The sequence below is a fragment of the Dermacentor variabilis genome, chromosome 10 (assembly GCF_050947875.1).
Source record: "Dermacentor variabilis isolate Ectoservices chromosome 10, ASM5094787v1, whole genome shotgun sequence".
In the NCBI taxonomy this organism is placed as follows: Eukaryota; Metazoa; Arthropoda; class Arachnida; order Ixodida; family Ixodidae; genus Dermacentor; species Dermacentor variabilis.
Window position 1 is genome coordinate 88087963 of NC_134577.1, and position 19672 is coordinate 88107634.

The 19672-nt window shown below is 45.7% G+C and overlaps 1 protein-coding gene across 1 annotated transcript; it reads right to left on the reverse strand.

The window, feature by feature from the left end:
• Positions 1-260: 260 nt before the first annotated feature.
• eIF2D (eukaryotic translation initiation factor 2D) lies at positions 261-19563 on the reverse strand. Its single transcript, XM_075673102.1, has 10 exons — positions 19225-19563; positions 18067-18341; positions 15220-15515; positions 14363-14515; positions 11602-11790; positions 8661-8863; positions 7191-7280; positions 5630-5894; positions 4931-5011; positions 261-2987 (listed from the first exon to the last, which is right to left on the reverse strand). The coding sequence occupies exons 1-10, from the start codon at positions 19278-19280 to the stop codon at positions 2877-2879; spliced, it is 1719 nt and encodes a 572-aa protein (XP_075529217.1). The 5' UTR covers positions 19281-19563; the 3' UTR covers positions 261-2876.
• Positions 19564-19672: the final 109 nt, after the last annotated feature.

A 19672-nucleotide genomic window follows, 5' to 3' on the forward strand; every position in this document is an offset into this window, starting at 1 on the left:
CTATCAGATGATTTCTAGGCTGCAAATACGTCTCTTACATGAGAAAGCATGTGGTGCTGAGCAGGCCACCATAGCACGGTGCGTTGTAATGACAACAATATGTAACCGATAATGAGAAGAGGCTGCAGGCTCGACACAACTGAACTCCTCGCTGTTTTCGGTAGTGATCACTTGAAGAAACCCACGTACTGTGCAGTGAAGAGTCGTTTGGTGGAAGCACACTTGCTCCCTGTTCCACACAAATGATGACTAGGCAAAGGTAACAACCACACGACCTCATTTATTGTGATGTTAAAAACTGGCTTCTCTCAATTTCAACAGCACATGGTTGCCCATTGAACAACGTATTAGCATTCACACCTTCAGTGCTTCCATGGTCACAGGCACGATCGCTGTCACATCCATCACAATGTGGTCATTTACATTTGGCCGCTTCACCTTCACTGACTGTCTCGTAAAGCCTGTCCACATTAGTCAGCTCATGCATCAAATGTTACCGATACAAACAGCTTTCCTGAGGTCATTCCCTGGCCTCAAACATGTTTGACAAGCACCAGATCTCTGTTCTTTTTGGAGGCCACCAGACTCCTGGATTCATGGTACTCATCATAGTTTCCCATGCTCACCAATCTGTGAACATACAAACCTGCAAAAACACAATGCCAGAAGTGTGTGTGTGGGGAGAGGGGTCAGAAGGGGAGGCAATAATGAAATTGAGAGTCTGATAAAATCTCGTCTGGTCGAGAAGTAATGGCATAATAGGAAGACTACAGAACGCGGACCAAAATGGGGTTGTGAAAAAGCCCCATTTTAGTCGGCATTCTGTACTTTTCTATTAGAGAGGCAATAATATGCAACATCTTTAAAAAATTTGCCCTGAGCATGCGTCTTTCAAGGGATACAAACGCATTTTAGTAAAGGTGATTTATCCTTACACGCAAGCAGCAGCGAACTTAAAACAGCACAAACCGACAAGCAATACACTGTTTTTAGATCACAGCGACTTCTTCAGTGAATTTGCTTTTGTCTATTATTCCTGCTTCAGAAACTTGTCTGAATAAAACTTGCTCAAAGCAGGTACACACCCTTTTGTGTCATTCTACGATCGGAAGACTTTCATGGGTATGGGCAGAGACTGGCAAGTGAAACTTAACTGCGAAAAAAAAATATTTTTTCATAAAACCCGATAAAATGTGAATTGTAGAATGAGCCCAAATTCGTAAACATTACAGAAAATTCGGGGAGCTGAGGCTTTGCTGACGCTATGTTGCCGAAAATCGCCTACATTGGTTCAGATAGCCATTTGTGCTACTGAGAACAAAAAAAAGAAGTGAGAGTGGTAAGTCAGAGCTGCTGAGTATTACAAAGCCATCCGTTAAGGTAAGCCGAACCTCAATATGGCGAACCCAGATATAACGAAGCAAATCTTAAACAATTGTCACCCATATCAGCTGTAACACATATGCACTCATAACGAATATAGAGTGCAACAAAGGGTTTTTTCGTGTCCGATACAACCTCCTTACAACGAGGTTTATTTTTGCTAAAAGTAACAAGGCACTTGCACGAGCACTGCAGCACATATTGTTCCTGTTCTGCAGCACAGAACAGGAACAGCTTGCCACAGAAGGGCAGGTGCTTAGGGTGTGACGCACTGACTTGTGGAATTCCAATCGATAGTTCACTCTTCAATCTGAGAATTCTGAGAATACGTTTATGCGGTTTCCTTATTATCTAACATGTATGTTTCTTGCTACAAGCTTATCACATATGGCTAGCAGACCCTTTGGCATCATCATACTAATGTTTACTGTAGTATATATTTTAGTATAAGGTTGTAATTGTTGCTGTGCTACGCTGCTGTTCTTGCAAGTCTTTTCTTCATCCCTTTTTATAGCATTCGCTAAAGCTGGTGTGTTTGCTCTAGATGCTTTTCTATAAATTTATAGTTTTTCAGACAACTGTGACGTGGCTCATAACATCCATATTCTGCTACATATCTTTATGACCCTATTATTGTACAGCCCTGTAAAAACATCACAGTACTTTAATCAATAATTAAAGACCCGAACAAACTGCTTCACGTATTTGCTCAGTCATTGACTGCACAATATTTTTATCTTTAGCACCTTTTTATCTTTACAAGCAAAACACATTGTGTTTTGTGGCTTTGCTGAGCCAAGTGAGAAATTTGGCTGCACCTCTTTGCTCTACCATTCAGTACAGCCCAATGCTGTGTGTGGTCGAACACTCCTAGAGTGAATGTTGCATGACTGTCACTTCGAAATCTGTATTCTCAAAATCACTCTTGGTGGTATAGTTTCAGTCGTAGTATGATGCCTGACGTAATGCAAGGCATAATAGCTGTTCAGGGTGGTGGGCATTTGCTAATGCAGCCATCAATTCTGCAACACGAAAGTAATTTTGCCGAATAGAGGTGTCCGATTTCTTTTGTCACATTGACATTCATTGGCCAAGCCAACTAATACACACTGAAAGTAATATTTTTATAAGCTATTGATTGAGAATAAGGCTCCTGCATCTGGAGCGTCAGAGAAATCATTGATCCAACAATTTTCGTCATTTGGGTGTCATTTGTGGAGACCCCGGGTGCACTTGCTGGTCTTGATGAGGGCAAAGCAACTTGTCCAAGTTCAGCGTGAGTCAGGGCCATGCCACTTCGGAACAGGCCTTCATGGAAAGTGGACCTTTTAGCTCTTGTTCCCTCTCTTCTCATTTGGCAGGACATGTCACTCAAGTCCAGTGATTGCGGATGCCTGGCCAAAGACGGGAAAGCCATGATTGGTGAGGAGGCAGCCTGCCGAGAAAGAGACGGCACCACTGTCTCTGCTCATGAGTGAAATCAGCACTCGAGTTCATTTCCGGGAGCCTCCTTTCTTCTTTCCTGGCGCTTGTTCCAAGCCTTTGAGGTACTTGCGTGGCACACCGTACGATGGACCAGTCAGCAGCCTCTCCAAGAAGACAATCTGTAACAGCCACACCGAGGGAACCTCCTGTTAACTGATGGGTGCAGCATAGCTCCAGCCATGGTGCAAAGTGCCCTGTACAGTCACAATCAAAAGTTTGTGGGCCAATTTACCAGAACAGGTACATTTTGCTGCGACATATGTGCATGGTCTGTATTAAAAGCGAACTGCAACAAAATTTTGTACGACATAAAATGCCAAGTTTTAGATAGCACAGATACTGATTAGCCTCAGTGCAAAGGACTACACTTGAAATACAAGAGGACGTGTCATGAAAATTATGTTTTTGATGCCAAAACTGGAAAAAATGCTACCATCAGTGCTCGCTGGAAATGACGTAAAACCGAGAACACTGAGAGCAACTGAGAGGAGAGCACAGCTCTGAAATTGGGAGGCACATGGCGTGGAGCTCAAAATCTCTGAGGCCATGGTCTGGAACTTGTGTCATATCCGTTAACCACCAGGCGCATGCATCATCTGCTTAGGTGCCATTTAGAGGCTGTAAATAAGAATACTACGTAAGTACCAGCCCTCCAACTTTGCCAAGATTGCTTTACTGATGCTTTAACTTTGCTTAAATATTGCTTTAACTTCGCATTTAGCCAGGGTCCCTCACCAGGTTCGGGCATTAGCGAACGGGCACGCGTGGCATGTAGATCATGCAGTGTTGTGTCGGCCAAGTATCACATGGCTGCAGGGCACAAAAACAGTTTAAATTTCAAACAGAAGCCTGCACGCCCTCTCTCGAGAGAGAGCCCCGCTTCAAGCCAGCTTAAAGGTCACATGCGCAAATGCCTCCACACGTGATGCACTGCCTCCAATGTCACCAATTATGGTACATGACCTCGGTAGATCGTCCATTTCCAGCTACGGTGTGGGAAAAGGCAGGGAAGGAAGGTTGCTTGCGGATGCTAGTCAAGACAGGAGGAGGGAGTGCATATGCTGGCATTGAATCTCGCTCCATGGCAGCGCGGCAAAACAACATTTCAATTTCTTCTAGTACTTCGTTTAGTGACTAACGAACATTGAAAAATTAGTGCGGTGAGACAGTGCCCTTCAACTTCTGGTGCATAACCTAAATTTTCAGTGAGGCCTGGTGAAGGGTTCTTTAAGGACATGCAGTGTTCACATACACAAGTGTGGTGAGAAAAGGTTCAGTTTTTGCTACCACGTGACCTATGAAAGCTTGACCATAGCTGTGCCCGCTCAAGCAAAGTGAAGGGGAACACTGAGAATGCTTTCAAGAGATCATAGTGGCTAAACATACATGCCCCTTGTAAGGGTGTTTAAATGATATGTTCAACAGTAATGCTACTTGTAACATATTAACATGGCAGATTCGAATCTACACATCATGAGTGATCGCTGCTTAAAAACAAATTTGGTGTTCCCTCTGATATCACTCACAACTAGGAACGTGCGAATATTCGAAAAGTTCGAATTATTATCAAATATTACATGTTTAATATTTGTATTTGATTACAAAAGTAGGTATTCGGAAATTTTTACGAATATTCGAAACAAATCGAATATATTACGGGCTGTGCGGGAGGAAACACGGTTCGAAGCGTTCGCTTTTATCTAGTCCAAGAACATGTGTCTGATATAGCGCTTAATTTTGCGATAATTCCGTGCTGCTGACAAAGTTTTGCTTGTAAAGCCCGCTTAGCCACTGCACGTCTCAGCTATGCGGGAAAGCCAGCTTCTCGGTAGCAAGGGGCCCGGTTTTGTGGACAGCAATGGTGTCCTATTCTGCAGCGCGATCCCCAATCTTGAAGTTATTGCTTGACAGCAAATGCGAGTGGTGACAGCAGGCACAGGGTCAAATGCCTCTGAGCTTACGGACATTTTATGCTGCATAACATAGCAACACTACCTCTGTTTCTCAGCTCCACGCACAAAAGACATTGGGTATGGGCTTAAGCACGGGCACTTTGTATTACCTGGTTGCCCTGGACCAGAAGCTGCTGCTTGCCGTTGGCCAGAGGAGTCAGGGACACGCTGGCCGCCACGCCCACTTGAACCTGTGCGACACACAATCGAAGATGCTAGTAGACTCCCAAGCATGCCCAGCATCGTGTTTTGTTGCACAAGATTTGTAAGCATTAAACTCTGTGATAAGTTTTTGGATATTTGGTTCAATATTTGACTTCTTTACCTTTTGTTTGATTCGAAATCTACTATGTGGAATGAACACATTCCTACGAAAGCTTACTGAATATCAAATATGAACAGAAGGATATCAAATAAAGAAAGACCACAGGGGCCAGTCTGAAAAATTTCGCCAAGACAGCCTACTAAGTCCCGAATTCCACTTCCCATTATAAACTGGTTCTAGCAAGTAAGTGGCAGGGCCTTGGGCAAATCCAAATTATCAAGGAAATTCGAAAAATCAATCAGCAGCTGTATTTCCATAGCTGCAACCTTCGCAGAAGCAGCAGGCGTGCTGCTGGGGAAAGCTCGGTTCGGGGCATGGTCTGTTCGAACAAACCGGCGCTAACATGCGCGAGTTTGAATGACCGAGTGCTTTTCGCACATTGAGATGCATGCAGTGTCATTGAGACGGGACCACAGCGTCAGTTCAAATTACGCAAGGCTGAACTAATGAGATTCCGATGCAGTTGCACACCAGTGGGATTCACCTCGTGGGCCAGGTGCGCAACGTCGATGCCGTATGTCTCGAGACCCTCGACGAGGGTAACCTTCTTGTTGCCCGTCCGCTGGGCCACCGTGAACGAAATGAAGGGCAGGGCACCGCGGTGGACCACGGGCGCACCGCCACCTGCGGGCGTCACCTCGTGTGCAGGCTGCATCCGCGACAACACCCTGCTGAACAGCTCCTCCCAACTGAGCTTTTCCGATGAGCAGGCCGCTGCGTCACTCAGCCGAGGGTCCATCTGCACCAGGCTGCGACATGTCATAGCAAATGACTTGTTTATTTTCGTTCTGTGCACCGTACACCATAAGGTTTCCTACAAAAATTACTAGAGGTAAATGTGCCACTGCGATCTTGCATGGAATGCTAATCGCAGTGGAATGATGGGGGAGGGGTGGTAGATGGATTTGTCAAATACATGAGTTAACAGCTGCAGACGTTCTTGTGGCGTTATTCATTGAACCTTAAGAAGAACCCGTCGCTTGGCTAGTTGGTGCATGAAAGCAAACAAGCGGATTCTAGTACCATCAGACAACCATTGACGGATCACAGACGTACACACGACAGCATCTGTCCTGTCTATGTGCGTATTCTTTTGGTGGTCATCTGTTCTGTGCAAGAGTCCCCTTGTTTACTGTTTATTACACCTTATCTTTCTAAGTTTCCATGTATAATAATATTTTTCTAAATGCATCAAGGCAATAAGTCTCTGCTCACATCGGATAAGGAATTTTCATCTTAGATGGGACTTCGTTACAACAAGGTTAAAATAAAAAAAATTTTCATAAACTTATCATCATTAGTATTAACAATTTAAACCTCCCTGTACTGGGTCAATGCAAGTTCCGAACGGCGTGACGTTAGCAGCGCTTGTCTCAGTTCTTAACGAGGGACATGAATACATTAAACATGAACAGTGCACAACAAATTAACGAAACAGCGACACTCCAAATTTCATTTACATATGCCACACCTAAGGAGATAAGTCCATGTACCTTTTCTTGGAATACCAGCTACATACAGTTGAAGCCCATTACAGTATAACAAACTTGCATCCACTCAAAAATATCTCACTGTTTTGTTATATATAATATTCGTGATATTCATTACGTGCAGGTATCAGTGAGAAAAATTTTTTAATTTACCTCGTTACACTATTCCATAATATGTTATATCCATGCTGTTTACATTGAGGTTTGACTGCACTTTGTTATTTGCAACAGCAACGCAAAATATTTTTCACCGAATAATGCAGTAGAGGTGTATTGCTTTCGGAATGTCACGTCAATTAAATTCTGGCTTTTACTTGCCAAAACCACCACTATCTGATTATGAGGCACGCTGTAGTGCGACTCTCTGGATTAATTTTGACCACATGGGGACTAGTATTTAAGAGGCACCTAAATCCAAGTGCATAGCGTCTTTTTTTTGCATTTGGCCCCCGCCCCCCTCGAAATGCAGCCACCATGTCTGAGATTGAATCCATGACTGTGAGCTCAGCAGCGTCACGCCTTAGTCACTAAGCTGCTGCGGCAGGTTGTCCTAACCTTTTGTCGTCTGGATCTTGCAGTTCGTTTTCCTTTACGTAGCTCCGGATGGTGGCTTTCACTTCGTCCAGCCCGAGTGCGTGTCCTTTGCTGCCAAAAGAGAGAGAGCAGGACATTTCATTTGGGGGGCATGCACATTATGCGCTGAATACATCAAACAATGCACAAACACCAGCCAATAGGTTGGAATGATGGCCCGCTGTATAGGGGTGATTGACTATAAAATATGCAGGCACAGAATGGAGCAGGATGATGCAAGACAGAGATGACTGGGAGCAAAGGGAAGAGGCCTTGATCCTGCAGTGGTTCAAGGAGCAGTTGTGTCTTAGACGAAAAACGTTTAAAAATGTTCGAGTTATGGCATTGAAAACCTGCATAAATATGTAACTTCATGATCATATTTCGGATATGAGGCCCAGTTTTGTTTGTCTAATCTGGTTCCAATTTTATGCAAGGCCTAGCTTGGTATTCCAGCTTGGTACCCTAGCTTGGTATTCTGTTAAAATTAAAAAAAGCCACTTCCTTAGATTTTACAAAACACCTTGGGAAAGTGAAAACTGAGTATTTATGGCGACATCAATAAAGCACTTGTTATCCATCTCTGTTCCTTTGCCTGCCGCACCGCACATCGGGTTTGATGGTACTATATTAGCAGAGAAAAAAGTTGGAAAGCAAGAGCTTAGAAGCACAGAATTTTTCACAGAAAACCACAATATATCTTATTGTTCATCGCTCTATGTTCTGCTGGCACAGTATTTTGTAAATTAGCCTTTGGGCTTTTCATCATAGATGCCGCCCTCTCAGAAATTAATTTGCTCAAGAAGTACTGGATAACAAACACACATGCTCCAAGTGCACAGCCCGACGTCAGCATTGGGTGGACTGCGTCGGAGAACTGATTTTTCATCCGTGATCGCTGCGCACATGTGTTTGTAGACATTTAGCTATTTCAGGGCATCTGAACTGTGAATGAGGATTCCCATGTGCCTTTTACATTCTTTAAATAGAGCATGATGCAACAAGTCAGGAAGAAGCCACATGTGAGTGCACACGTGATGCCGCCTCATTGCTTTTCTCCTGGTACTTCGAAGTCGAGATTTTTCGATATCCGAAGTCCGGTGCAAAAAGTTTTCGAGATAAGGGGTGGAAAACAGACGGGTGGACACCTCAGCGAGAAAAAAATTTCAACTTTATCAATATTTTGAGCTGTCAGAGTTTCAGTTAATGAGGGTTTACTGTAAAGCAATTTGGAATTTTATTGTATTGCAAAGCAGTGGGCGATGATAGAAGCACTAGTGGAAGGTTGTAAATAAATATGGTGGCCTGGGTTTCTTAACGTGCACTTAAAGCATAGTGCATTAGCATTCCTGTATTACATTTTCATTGGCACACATCTGCAGCAGCTGGGATTTGCACCTGCAATCTTGTGTTCAGCAGCCAGAACGCTGGTAGACAAGTCACAATACTCACTTGCGGCGTGGGAACAGGGGTAGCACAGCCGCTGTGATGGAGCGCAGCTCCCTGATGGTGGGAAAACGGTAGCCATCCCCCTTGGGCGGCTCAGTTGGTGGCAGCTGCATCTGGGAGAAGCCCCGAAGCCGGGGATGTTCCCTGCAAACTGACACAATGCTCTGGACACCCGGACTGGTCTCCTTCAGCGCCAGCAGACCTTCCTGGGAGCAAACCCCGCAGAACCACCCACTTAGAACGACCGTCTTCCACCAGTGACCGGAAACTAGCCAGTTGACTATTAGTCCAAGATTTATGAACACACTTTTTGATAATGAAGAAAAAAATTAACCGATGATTATGGTACTCCCCAATGCGAAATCTGAGCGCAGCTGTATACCTGTTTTCATTTCGTGATATGTTGGCTGGCGCGCGAAATCTGTCTCGTGCAACACGTTGCAAACAGAGCAACATGTGACGCGACTGCCCTGCTAATCGGGAGATCGCGAGAGGTGGCACGTGGGTGACATGTGGGCATGATCTGACAGACCTCTCTGACACGATCTGACAGACCAAGACAGACCTCCACTCATGCAGTGCTTTGTTTCCATACAGACGATGCGCGCTATTCTGGCACTATCTCACAGCCACCTTCGCCGCAAATACTACTGTCTTGCGTGGCACTACGCTTTTCTTCTCACGCTTTCACCATACCCTCCTCATCGCGCTCTCTTTGCTATCGCCATCTTTCATCTGCTGCTGCGCTCTGCATTTGTTTTCATACTTTGCTGTGTTCGTTAGCTCGGTTACGAGGAACAACGCTGACGTTCGCCACAGGAACGGACAACTAAGAGCTGCGCTCTAAAAAAGCAGATTTGGTTGACTGACTTCATAATGGCATGTTTGTGAGAGCTCTAAGCTGGACTACTTGGTTCATGTTCAACATGGCGAACAATAATGAGTGATTTCATCTTTCAAGTTAGACACAAGAACTAAGTACAGGTGACCACGCCACCTTTAACTTTTTCCCACCAGCTCCCCTTAATTAACATCATGAATGTTGACGGTGTCTGCTCAGGGCTAGTTAACTTTATTTATTGCGTTCACATACTTAAGGTACTTCACGCACTTTTCGGGGACGCTCTCTCTCTCTGAGTGCATGTGTGTGTACGTCTAACTGTTTTCCTGCCAGGCTGGGTCGCTGTGTAGTCCATGGTCAAATGCGTAGCTCATCGGACTGCTGTGTTTAGGGAACAGGGTTCGAAATAAATTGTTGGACCAACTTGGATTACCGAGTATCTGCCAATGTGTACGTACGTGCTGCCTTTCAAGCTGTTTCACATCGACATGGGTGACTGTGGATGCGGATGCGACACTGGGTAGGTATTGCTGTTCAATGAAACTCTGTCACGCCAACGTGGAGCACTGGGGATGTGCCAGTAAGTGTGTGCCACTCTTCAACGATGAAAAATATCCCTTAAATTTTTCCGATGACGAGCGGAATCGAACCCACGTCACAAGGGTTCAGCAAGGATGGCAACCCAATGCTATAGCAGGCAGCACCACAAAGGCACTGGAGAGGTGCCGCTTTTCAATGAACGCCTTTCACGCCAAAGCTTTGGCAAGCTGTGCCATGAATGCACGAGGTTCGTGCCGCTCTTCAATGAATCTCTCGCCAACTTGGGTCACTGGGTATGCGCCACTGGGTGTGCGCCAAGCGAGAGAAGCCCGTTTACCACATGACGCCTTTCTAAGTGCTCGCATGCACTAGCGCCCCACAAATTTCGGAGGCCATGTGCGTGGCCTCCTAAAGTGGACTGAGAGCGTTCTTAGGGAAGCACGCAAGAGCAGTCCCACTGCAGTACACGCCTCCCACGTAACTCGTTTCAACAGTGGTATTATGTTGTTTCCGTGAATTGATTCAATGCCAAATGCATTACCATAAACAGTCATCGTGAGATGGGTTCTGCCAAATTTCCGTTTATGTAAGGTTTCACTACACTATATAATAAAAAATCTGAAGACTGCATTTACCCAAGTTTAAGAACTTCTCACAAAGCCACGACAACCCAAGTATGAAGAAATATGCTGAAATCTGTAACATGATACGGGCATACTGGCTGGGGTTCTGCCACAACATTTAAGAGATGAAACTTTCACCTTCATTTTCTCTTCCAATGACCAACCTGTTACTGCATAATGAACAAAAATAGAACTCTAAAACGATATTTCATCAACCTAAAATGATTTAGTATCCATCCTTAGTGTCCCTTTAATCCACCAAGCAGAGCTTTGTTTGCAGTGCATAGCAAGGTGAAGAACAGGAAATGCTTAACAATATATATTAACAAGTTTAACAGTACACTAATCAGAAATGTTTAGCAATAATATGTTTGTCCTAAAGAGCATAAGAACCACTGAATTGGTACTACACTTGCCGCCACTTTTACAGGGATATTGTCCAAAGGTGCGAAATACCACTCAAAGCCTGCTTACCAGAAAGTGCTGAACAAGCTTGAAAAATAAAAAGCGAAGAACGCATTAGGTATGCTGAACCATGCTGTGCCATTTGCACTGCTGCGTCTGGCATTAACAACAAACAAACAAACTAAGACGGAACAAAAATAGTGAGACATGATCCCAAAGACACAACAAAATGAAATGAATACTGTTTACATAAAACGAAAACTAGTTTTTTAGAATCCTAGGAAGTGGCAGGAACAAATGGTGCAAATGCCTTCGCCTTTGATGTAAATGTCTGCATTACAGCATACTTTCAAAGCCAATCGCATATCATTAACCTCCACCAAAGTTTTTTAGAAGAAATCTTATATTTGGATGCCCAGAATTTACCAAACCCACAGAGTTCTTGGTAAAAATTACTAGGGGTAACCTTGAATGAAACGTGAAAGGCATTGCGCTGTTGGCTGCCGAGTGGAGGTGACATGACGCAGGTGCTCACCGACTGCAGGTGTGCCAGGTAGGTGGACAGCTTCTTGTAGGAGGTGCGGCGGATGTCGATCTGCCGACCCGGCGGGCAGCGCGGTAGGACATGGCCGCTGTAGAGGCTGCTCGCAAGCAGAGGCAGCGGCAGCTTGGATCTCAAGGCTGACAGCACACAGCTCTCCAGCAGGGCATCCATCGTGTCCGCCTAGACACAAAGAAGGCCACAGCTTAGCCACATAAACTATCAAATGCAAGCAGTTTACCACGCCCTGGCGATGGGCTCGGCGACATCACGCATGTGTAGAAAGCAAGCCCCGACTGGGTTCCTTCGTACACAAGGCCGATAGCGATTGCCAAATTCGGGCACGCTGTTCCTAATCAGGATAGCAATTTCGGCAAGTTGGTCTAAACTATGTAACAACGAGTCTCGAATCTGGCAACACTGATGCCCTCAGTTAGCACGTGTGGGTTTATTGACCACTTGCCTTCACCCATAAGGATCACGTACTTGTGACGTCTGTGGCAGAAAGAATGTTCCACATCTGCCGCCAAGGTTTGTGAATGGTGGCGCTGGCTAACACTCCTAGGGTTAGTTCTAGTAGTAAAACATAAATACTCAAGAAAGTGGATGGGAAAACGGCGCTGCGGTAGCGCAATTAGAACATTGTACACGTAATGCAAAGATGTGGGATCATTCCCCACCTGCGGCAAGTTGTTTCTTCATCCACTTTCATTACCATTAATTTATAATTTCTTTAATTAAAGTAGTAACTACGAGTAATTTCCCCTATGTTGCCCTTGGTGGCTTTGTTTGTTGGCTTCTTATGATACGATTAATAAAAATCAGGCCCCACGGTTAACCCCTTCTCGTTAGACACTTCACACAAAACTTGCGAAATCATACAGTGAACTCAAATTCATAAACTTTAAACAAAAATTAGGGAGAGTTAGAAGTTATGATAATACTAAAAAGAAAACACAACAGACTTGAGATGACAAGAGCGGACAGAGGCTGTGTCAGGCTAGCTTCTTGCTAGCACAAGCTCATCTGGGTGATGGGACACAGCAATGGGGATTCTCTCAAGCTACATTCCAAAGTGGCAAGGCCTCCTTCCACCCTCAATCTCAGATAGAACCCACTTACAAAATTTATCTGGACTCCATTGAGCTCACTTAAAGAGAAGGTAAAAGGCCGGAGAGACTGCGATGTCACGTTCTGTTTTTTGTGAAGCCCAGAGCTTGCCAATCCCTGTCAGCATGTCCTACACCAGCCATGGCAGCCACTTTACCGCAGAGGTGTAAAGCCCAGACTACATGTACACTTACTAACAAGGACCAACTCTTTCAAATCATGAGAAGCGTCATGAGGAATGGCGGTTAGCACCTACAACGCATGCGCACTCCTTGCCAGATTCCTTGGCAGATGTCACTTCGTATTGAGCATAACTGATAGTGCTTTGAAATGCTTAGCAATCTCGTTAAACATATTCATTAACTTTTGTTAGTTGCAAAAGCTGAGTAAAAAAGAGAAAGAAGTGCTTCCTCATGTCACAATATTTCAGCCAACGATGGAGCAAGCCAGTTTTCACCTTGCCGTAGCTGCCACGACCGACGCTGCATCACCTCGCCACTGAATCAACTAAGCTTCACTAGTTTAGATTTAGTGCCAGTGGCAATGCCGTTGAGCATGCTGTCATTAGCATGCTGTCATGCAGGTGGAGTATGAATTACCAAACAGCGTGCTGGAGGCCATCTGAAATTTTGTTCACACCTGTACATTAAGTCTTTAGGGCCAGTGACGGTGCCGTGAAGCTGTCTTAATAACTGAGAATGCCCGAATTATTGGTCGCAACTGTAAGCGTGTGCTGCATCATGCACGCCCCCTTGCAACACTTCAGCTACTACAGTTGTGAGTACAATCTACCTGGAAACCTTACATTAGATAACAGCTGTACACGTTGCTTGCTTCATATATAAATGAAGAAAAAAAAAACATATTTAGCATACTGAGACTTTCATGTTTTCTAAATGCAGTCAATAGCACGATACAAGTGATAGCAGCGTCACTGCTATCAGGTTTCCTTATGGATCACTCTGACTAAAATAGTGATGCGGCCCCAATGAGCAAATATCATGCATATTTGTATAAGGGCCGCACCTTTTTTTCTGAACTTTGACGAGGTGCAGCCTTTACACAGGACCAGGTCATTTGGCCTAATTTTTTCGACCTACGAAACTTGCACGCTTCCCCACGGAATGCCTTCCTCGATCTATCCATTGCAGCAAGCTCCTCTTTCTGCTTCAGCCACCGCGACGCCAAAATTGTGGCTGGCCGCTCGCTTGCCATGTTCCTTGGCGTACGCGACAACCTTAAGCTAAAATACAGTGTCATACGCCACGAAACACTTCCTCTCCCTTTCGGACTCTCAGCAGCTGACAGATGAGCCAAAAGAGCTGGCTGAACTCGCTGCAAAAACTGACCGCACAAAGGAAAGATAGCACTGGTGGCTTTACCGCTGCCATGAAGTAATATAGAGTCGCCGGGCCTGGCCATGTCCCGGATGTCAGAGTTCAAAGCAGAGCTCCTAACATTTAGCAGCAGCACGTGAACGTATGCTGTGCACAAGCTACTAAACACGATCACTTCTTGATTGTATTTTATTCTTTTTTAATGGGATGTTCTATGAAAACCACACTACGAAGCAAGGAACTTTACCACATCCCAACACAAAGCTCGTGCAAAAGTTGTGAAACAGCGCAGGAGGAGTCGTACTGACCGTCTCCTCCACCTGCTGTTGTTCTTTAGCATCCTCCGACTCTGCCGGCTGTGCTTCCGTTGCTACTGGCTCCTCCGAAGGTGCGGAGTTCCCTTCACCTGCAGCTGAAGAGTTCTCCTCTGCTGCCGCTGCTTGGCTGTTGCTTTCTTGGGACTGCAAGAACCAGGATTCACCACGATCACACACTGCAACATAGTAAATTGAGTTCTTACTTACGTGCACTTTTTTCTATTTCATTGTGGAGCAGCTCAAAATAAACAAATGTTTACACCTTTGTGGACGTACCGTATTTATTCAATTATGAGGTGGTCACGATTATACAGCAGAGGGTGCCAGTTGGGAGACTAGAGAAAGAGGACTTATGGATGCACATTGATATAAGGCGATATAGAGTAGCCGATGAATTATTCAGACTGGGCGAGGACTGTCCGAAATCGTACTAAATAGTCTGAAGCCCATGAAATAATTGGCGAAAGATTAAAATTTTGACTTATAATGCGGCTTCACAGCAGCATCTTTTGCACTGCCATGAAGCTACAATATAAGGTGAAATTTGCACTGTTTTAAAGTCACACCTCGAGGGCAAATTTGCATATAAACCGCACCCTGCCTTCAGCGTTAATTTTTTAAATATTCTTGATGCGGAAGAATGTCATGTACATACGACGCAGCTCTAACTGCGGCGCTTATCAGGACCTCATTAAAGTTCTTTGCCTGTCTGTCTGTCTTGATGCGGGTTATAGGTGCAAAAATATGACACTGCCTCACCTGGCAAGGTTTATTGGTTGCTACAATTTGCACTGGCATCTCAAACCTGGATCACACACTCCTCAACCACTGGGGCGGGCAAACCTCACCTCGGGCTGCTGGTTCTCCTCGTCCTCCTCTTCGCCACCGCTGTCGCCATCGACCCGAGGCAACGGCCGCTTGCCGCCGTGCGCCCAGAGCTGGTCACCCAGGACGTGCTCGATGGCAACGGCCTTGCCGGCTCGCTGCTCGGCTGCCAGGGCCTTGGGGCTCTGCAGTAGCCGCCCCACAGCCACGGCTGCCCGGCCCTCTCCGGCCACTCGGACCGCCACGGCGTCGCCCAGACGAGCCTCGGAGAAGCGCTCGCTGCAGCCAGCCAGCCCCGGTGCCATCAGGTCTGCGCCACCTGCCGTAGTTCAAAGGGGTTCCATGACCTTTACATCGGCGTCGCCTGCACTAATCGTTTCACCGGATGAGCAATCTGCTCATCCGGTGAAAGCAGACTTAATTAAATTGTTGGGTTTGACGTCTTCAAACTGCACAGTAGGTTATGAGAGATGCCACGGCGGCAGGCAGTGGATTAATGTCGACCAGCTGGGGCTCTCTCTTGTGCACCCAAAGCACACTACACAAGCATTTTGCCCCCACTGAAATATGGTTGCTACTACTGGGAATCATATAGAATTCGTTATAGTATGCATACATATTTAATATTTTAATCACGTCTCTTACTATATATCAGTTTATGAACTAGCATATCCAACAACTTTGCAGCCAATTAAAGTACCTCAGAACATAGTACTACGAGTAATTAGTCTTTTTGCCCAATGAGCCGACTCCGTATCATTTGCTTATCCTCTGTTAAACATCTTAATGTGTAATTACATTAGTTTCTGTACTGTAGTTCTTACTTGCAAATTTCTAAGAAATATAAAGCCCTTCAGTTGCATTACATCAACGTGTACTACAATATTCAATGAGGTCCTGGTTATTTCTATTGTTAGCTGTTTTTTGTGCACGCACAAGTCATAGAGAATTTTCTTTCTTAAATACAGTAGCCAATCTTTGGACATATCCTCATCGTGATCCATCCAATAACTTTACAACTCATTACACCAGCATTCTGTGCTGATTTCCCAAGTTCCTAAATTTTCTATAGACACATGCTGAAAATACACTGTGAAATGTTTGTATTTTTCTATAATCTACTTCTTCCCGCTTTCTTCTGCACATCTTGTGTACAGACCATTTTCTTTTTCTGTCCTTCAATCAACACTTGCTTTTTGGATAATGTTTAACTTCCATAATGCATGCACACACTTACCAGGTTTTTTTCTTTTACACGGATTTACCCAATGTTATCTGTCATACGGACCCACTTTGAGTTCTGGGGTCCCACTTGTATTCTCTTTTGTTATGAATAATAAACTGTTATGTTCTACGTGACCACCTGTCACTAAGTACTGTTGTTACGATGTGCACAGGCTAGCATGTCATTGGGACAATGTGTGATCAAGGGTAAAGGTGGCAATGCCACAATGTCTCTCATTCTCACTTAGATTTAAATGTTTCCTCAGATGTTTACATTCCTTCGTATCAACATTCCAAGTGCAATAAGATCCTGTCATGCCCCACCATGCTGCAAGTGAAAGCATGTGAGACTGAAACAAGAAGGACAGTGGTTCGATGACTGCTGTCTACCTGCGCAAGCAAGTGGAAAGGGCTGGAGGAGCGGAGCGAGCTCGTGGGAGAGCGGAGGCAGGTTGGTGCGTGTCTCCTGTTCTAGCACAGGCGGCGCCCCCAGCTTTAGGGGTAATTTGCTGTGGTTGCAAAGAGTGGGCGTGCCGAGATGGCGTGGCATCATGTGTGCTGTGTTCTGATGCGTTCAGCACTGGAGGTCGCATAATATGGCATCTCGGAGACACACTGAAGCGACAGGCAGTTAAAAGTTTGCTTTTGGTGCTTTTCATGACAGCTGCATCCCACTGCGGGCAACACCATCAACCGCAAGGGCAGATTACATGTGAAAGCGTGGCTGGCTTCATTTCCTACCGCCAATGTGGAGATATCGTTGACGTGTCATGAAACCGTATCTTTAGTCGCTGACTCTCAATTTCAACGAAACAATCTTTTTTCTCGTACATTTTCTTGCCCGATAATCTGAAAAATTTTGCGGTCCCTTCCATGTAAGAAAAATCTATCGGCGACTGTACTTATTTGCATAAAACATCAAATTTCAATATACCAAAATTTCTATATAACGAAGCAAATTGCCAATTTTACCGACTTTGTTATATCGAGGTTTAACTGTATATATGTCTGCCAATTCAAAAAGACAGAAAATTATTTCATCTTCGCACTGCTGGCCTACGCACGACAGATTGTGCATAGCTGCGTCTTCTGCGTGTGGCCTCTAAGACAGCCGCAGGGTGATGCATAGCGTAGTCTACTGCGGCTGCCACGGGGCACCGCAACGAGCCCTTTTGCCATCGAGATATAAACTTTTGAGTGGGGCTTTGCCGCCTTGGCTCCTTTCCTGTGTGGCTTCCAATGTGCTAGCGGAGATGAAAAGGGTGAGAAAGTCGTTCAATGGTGCGATATTCCACAAATACTTGAAGAATTCGGAAACTTTTTTCGGCAAGAGATTCGTGAGAGAGGTCCTCTAATAGTGAGGCCATTCTATGATTAGCTAGAACAGCTAGTGCTTCGGGACCCGTTTAATACATTATATGTTAATTTATGTGCCACCATCTACATCATGCTCTCTCTCTGCTACTGCTGTTCAGATCTCGTGCTAGGCACACACGAGACATCAGACGTTGCAGATTGTTACTACATTGCGAGTTTTGCAGCTCCTCACTTGAAGGTCCTTCACTATCATGTGAGCGCAATGTAGGCAGCACATTCTGGAACCTGCTGCAATGGCAATGCGCTTTCGCACATGCCTCCACACTCACCCGCCAGCCGTTCAATCACAGGCTTCCACGTGCAGAGGTAAGGCAGCAGGGACGGCAGGCGCCACAGGGTGTACAGACTGGGCACCAGGTGGCCCCCCGCATGCTCGAAGAACAGGGGCTCAGAGTCCAGGCTGTATGCCACCACAGACTCGCCCCCGTGGCATAGCAGACGCAGCTGGAACAGCTCCCCACCTCGCCCAATGGGGCATAGCTCGTCCAGTTGACTCACACTTAGGTGAGGGTATTGGGACTCCAGTTGGGAGCGAAGGCGCTTGCTGCATCAATCAGGAGGAACACCGATATCAGACTGTGGTGTCCGCCCTTGACACTCCTCCATGCCTATGATATGGACCTTTCCATTGGGGAACAAGAACGCCCTTTTATGTTCGTGCGCTGTTGTATCGGTATTAAAGATCGATTTATTTAAAAAGGACACATGCTGCTACTGTCACTGTGCACACAGTATTTCAGAAGGCATTGCGGTAACGCCCACGGAGCTTTTGTTCAAAACCTTGCTCCCTGGATGTCTATGTCCCTCTTATGAATTCGAGGCCTTGTCATACAGCAGACCCCGAATTTGTCAGACGCGGCAGCATGCACAAATAGCATAACTACGAGGGATGGAGTGCCCTAGAGGGCTGACCTTGTTTTTAGTTCTTGGTGGTGCTGACGCTCATCTTGCGCTTTGGTTTCAATGCAATTATCTCCCGACGTCAGTCGCTCGTGTAAAATCAAGTCAACTGCCTAGCTTCGTCGGCTCAACTCTCACGAATTCAGTCACCAGAAACCATCCGTTGCGGCTTGGTCATTGTAAACGGCACCTTCAGTGGTTGAGGTGAGTGAATATGCTACCCCAGGACTCGATACGCTAGACATCGCCGTGAATTACGACAGCACAAATTTTGTTAGGTCCTAACTTGTACGATGAAGCAGCAACAACAACTGCTGCAATGTGTACTACTCGCTACCGCTTCAAGCAATCTCTCGCCCACATTTATCTTTACCGAGGCATTTGTACTTACAATACTATAATCTTCGCACGGTCATTGCCCGAGCCCTCAAGTTAGTCAAATTTACATGAAATGCAGCTCACTGCCATCATCTGTACCGGCGCTGCCAGCACACTACTATGACAAGCAGGGCAAAAAAAGGACCCACCGGTCGGTGTTTCTAAGCCGAACGTTGGACTTGATTTTGAAAGGTTTTATGAACATTGCACAGCCGTGGATGTTGAGTTCTTCGCACTACACTGCGCAGATTAATTTCGGGTATGCCAAGTGCCGGTCTCGACCAATGCGCACCCGCGGCGCACCAGGAAAGATTAGGTGTATGCAGCCACTGCAAATTCCGACTGGCGGCTAGTCAAAAGGACCGACGTGGATGACGCAGACTTCAATCTTACTGCAAAGGTTTCACGGGGTGCTGCCGGTCACAGTAACATTTGGGCCGCGACTCTGGCGACTCTACCAGACTCTACCGCACACGTCCCAGCACATTTGGATCGACGGCAACGTAGCCGGCTTCGGCCGGCTCGTAAATGCTCGCAAACGCTAGCAAACACTCCTCGAATTGGCCAGGCTTGACTTGTCTACTGCGCAGGGCAGCG

Coding starts and splice junctions, on each gene's coding strand:
- eIF2D (XM_075673102.1), bottom strand. CDS start 19,280: ATGTTCATAAAACCTTTCAAAATCAAGTCCAACGTTCGGCTTAGAAAC. Junction 15,516..18,066: donor TGTGATTGAACGGCTGGCGG/GTGAGTGTGGAG, acceptor GAACTACGGCAG/GTGGCGCAGACCTGATGGCA. Junction 2,988..4,930: donor TTCTGGTCCAGGGCAACCAG/GTAATACAAAGT, acceptor TGGCTGTTACAG/ATTGTCTTCTTGGAGAGGCT.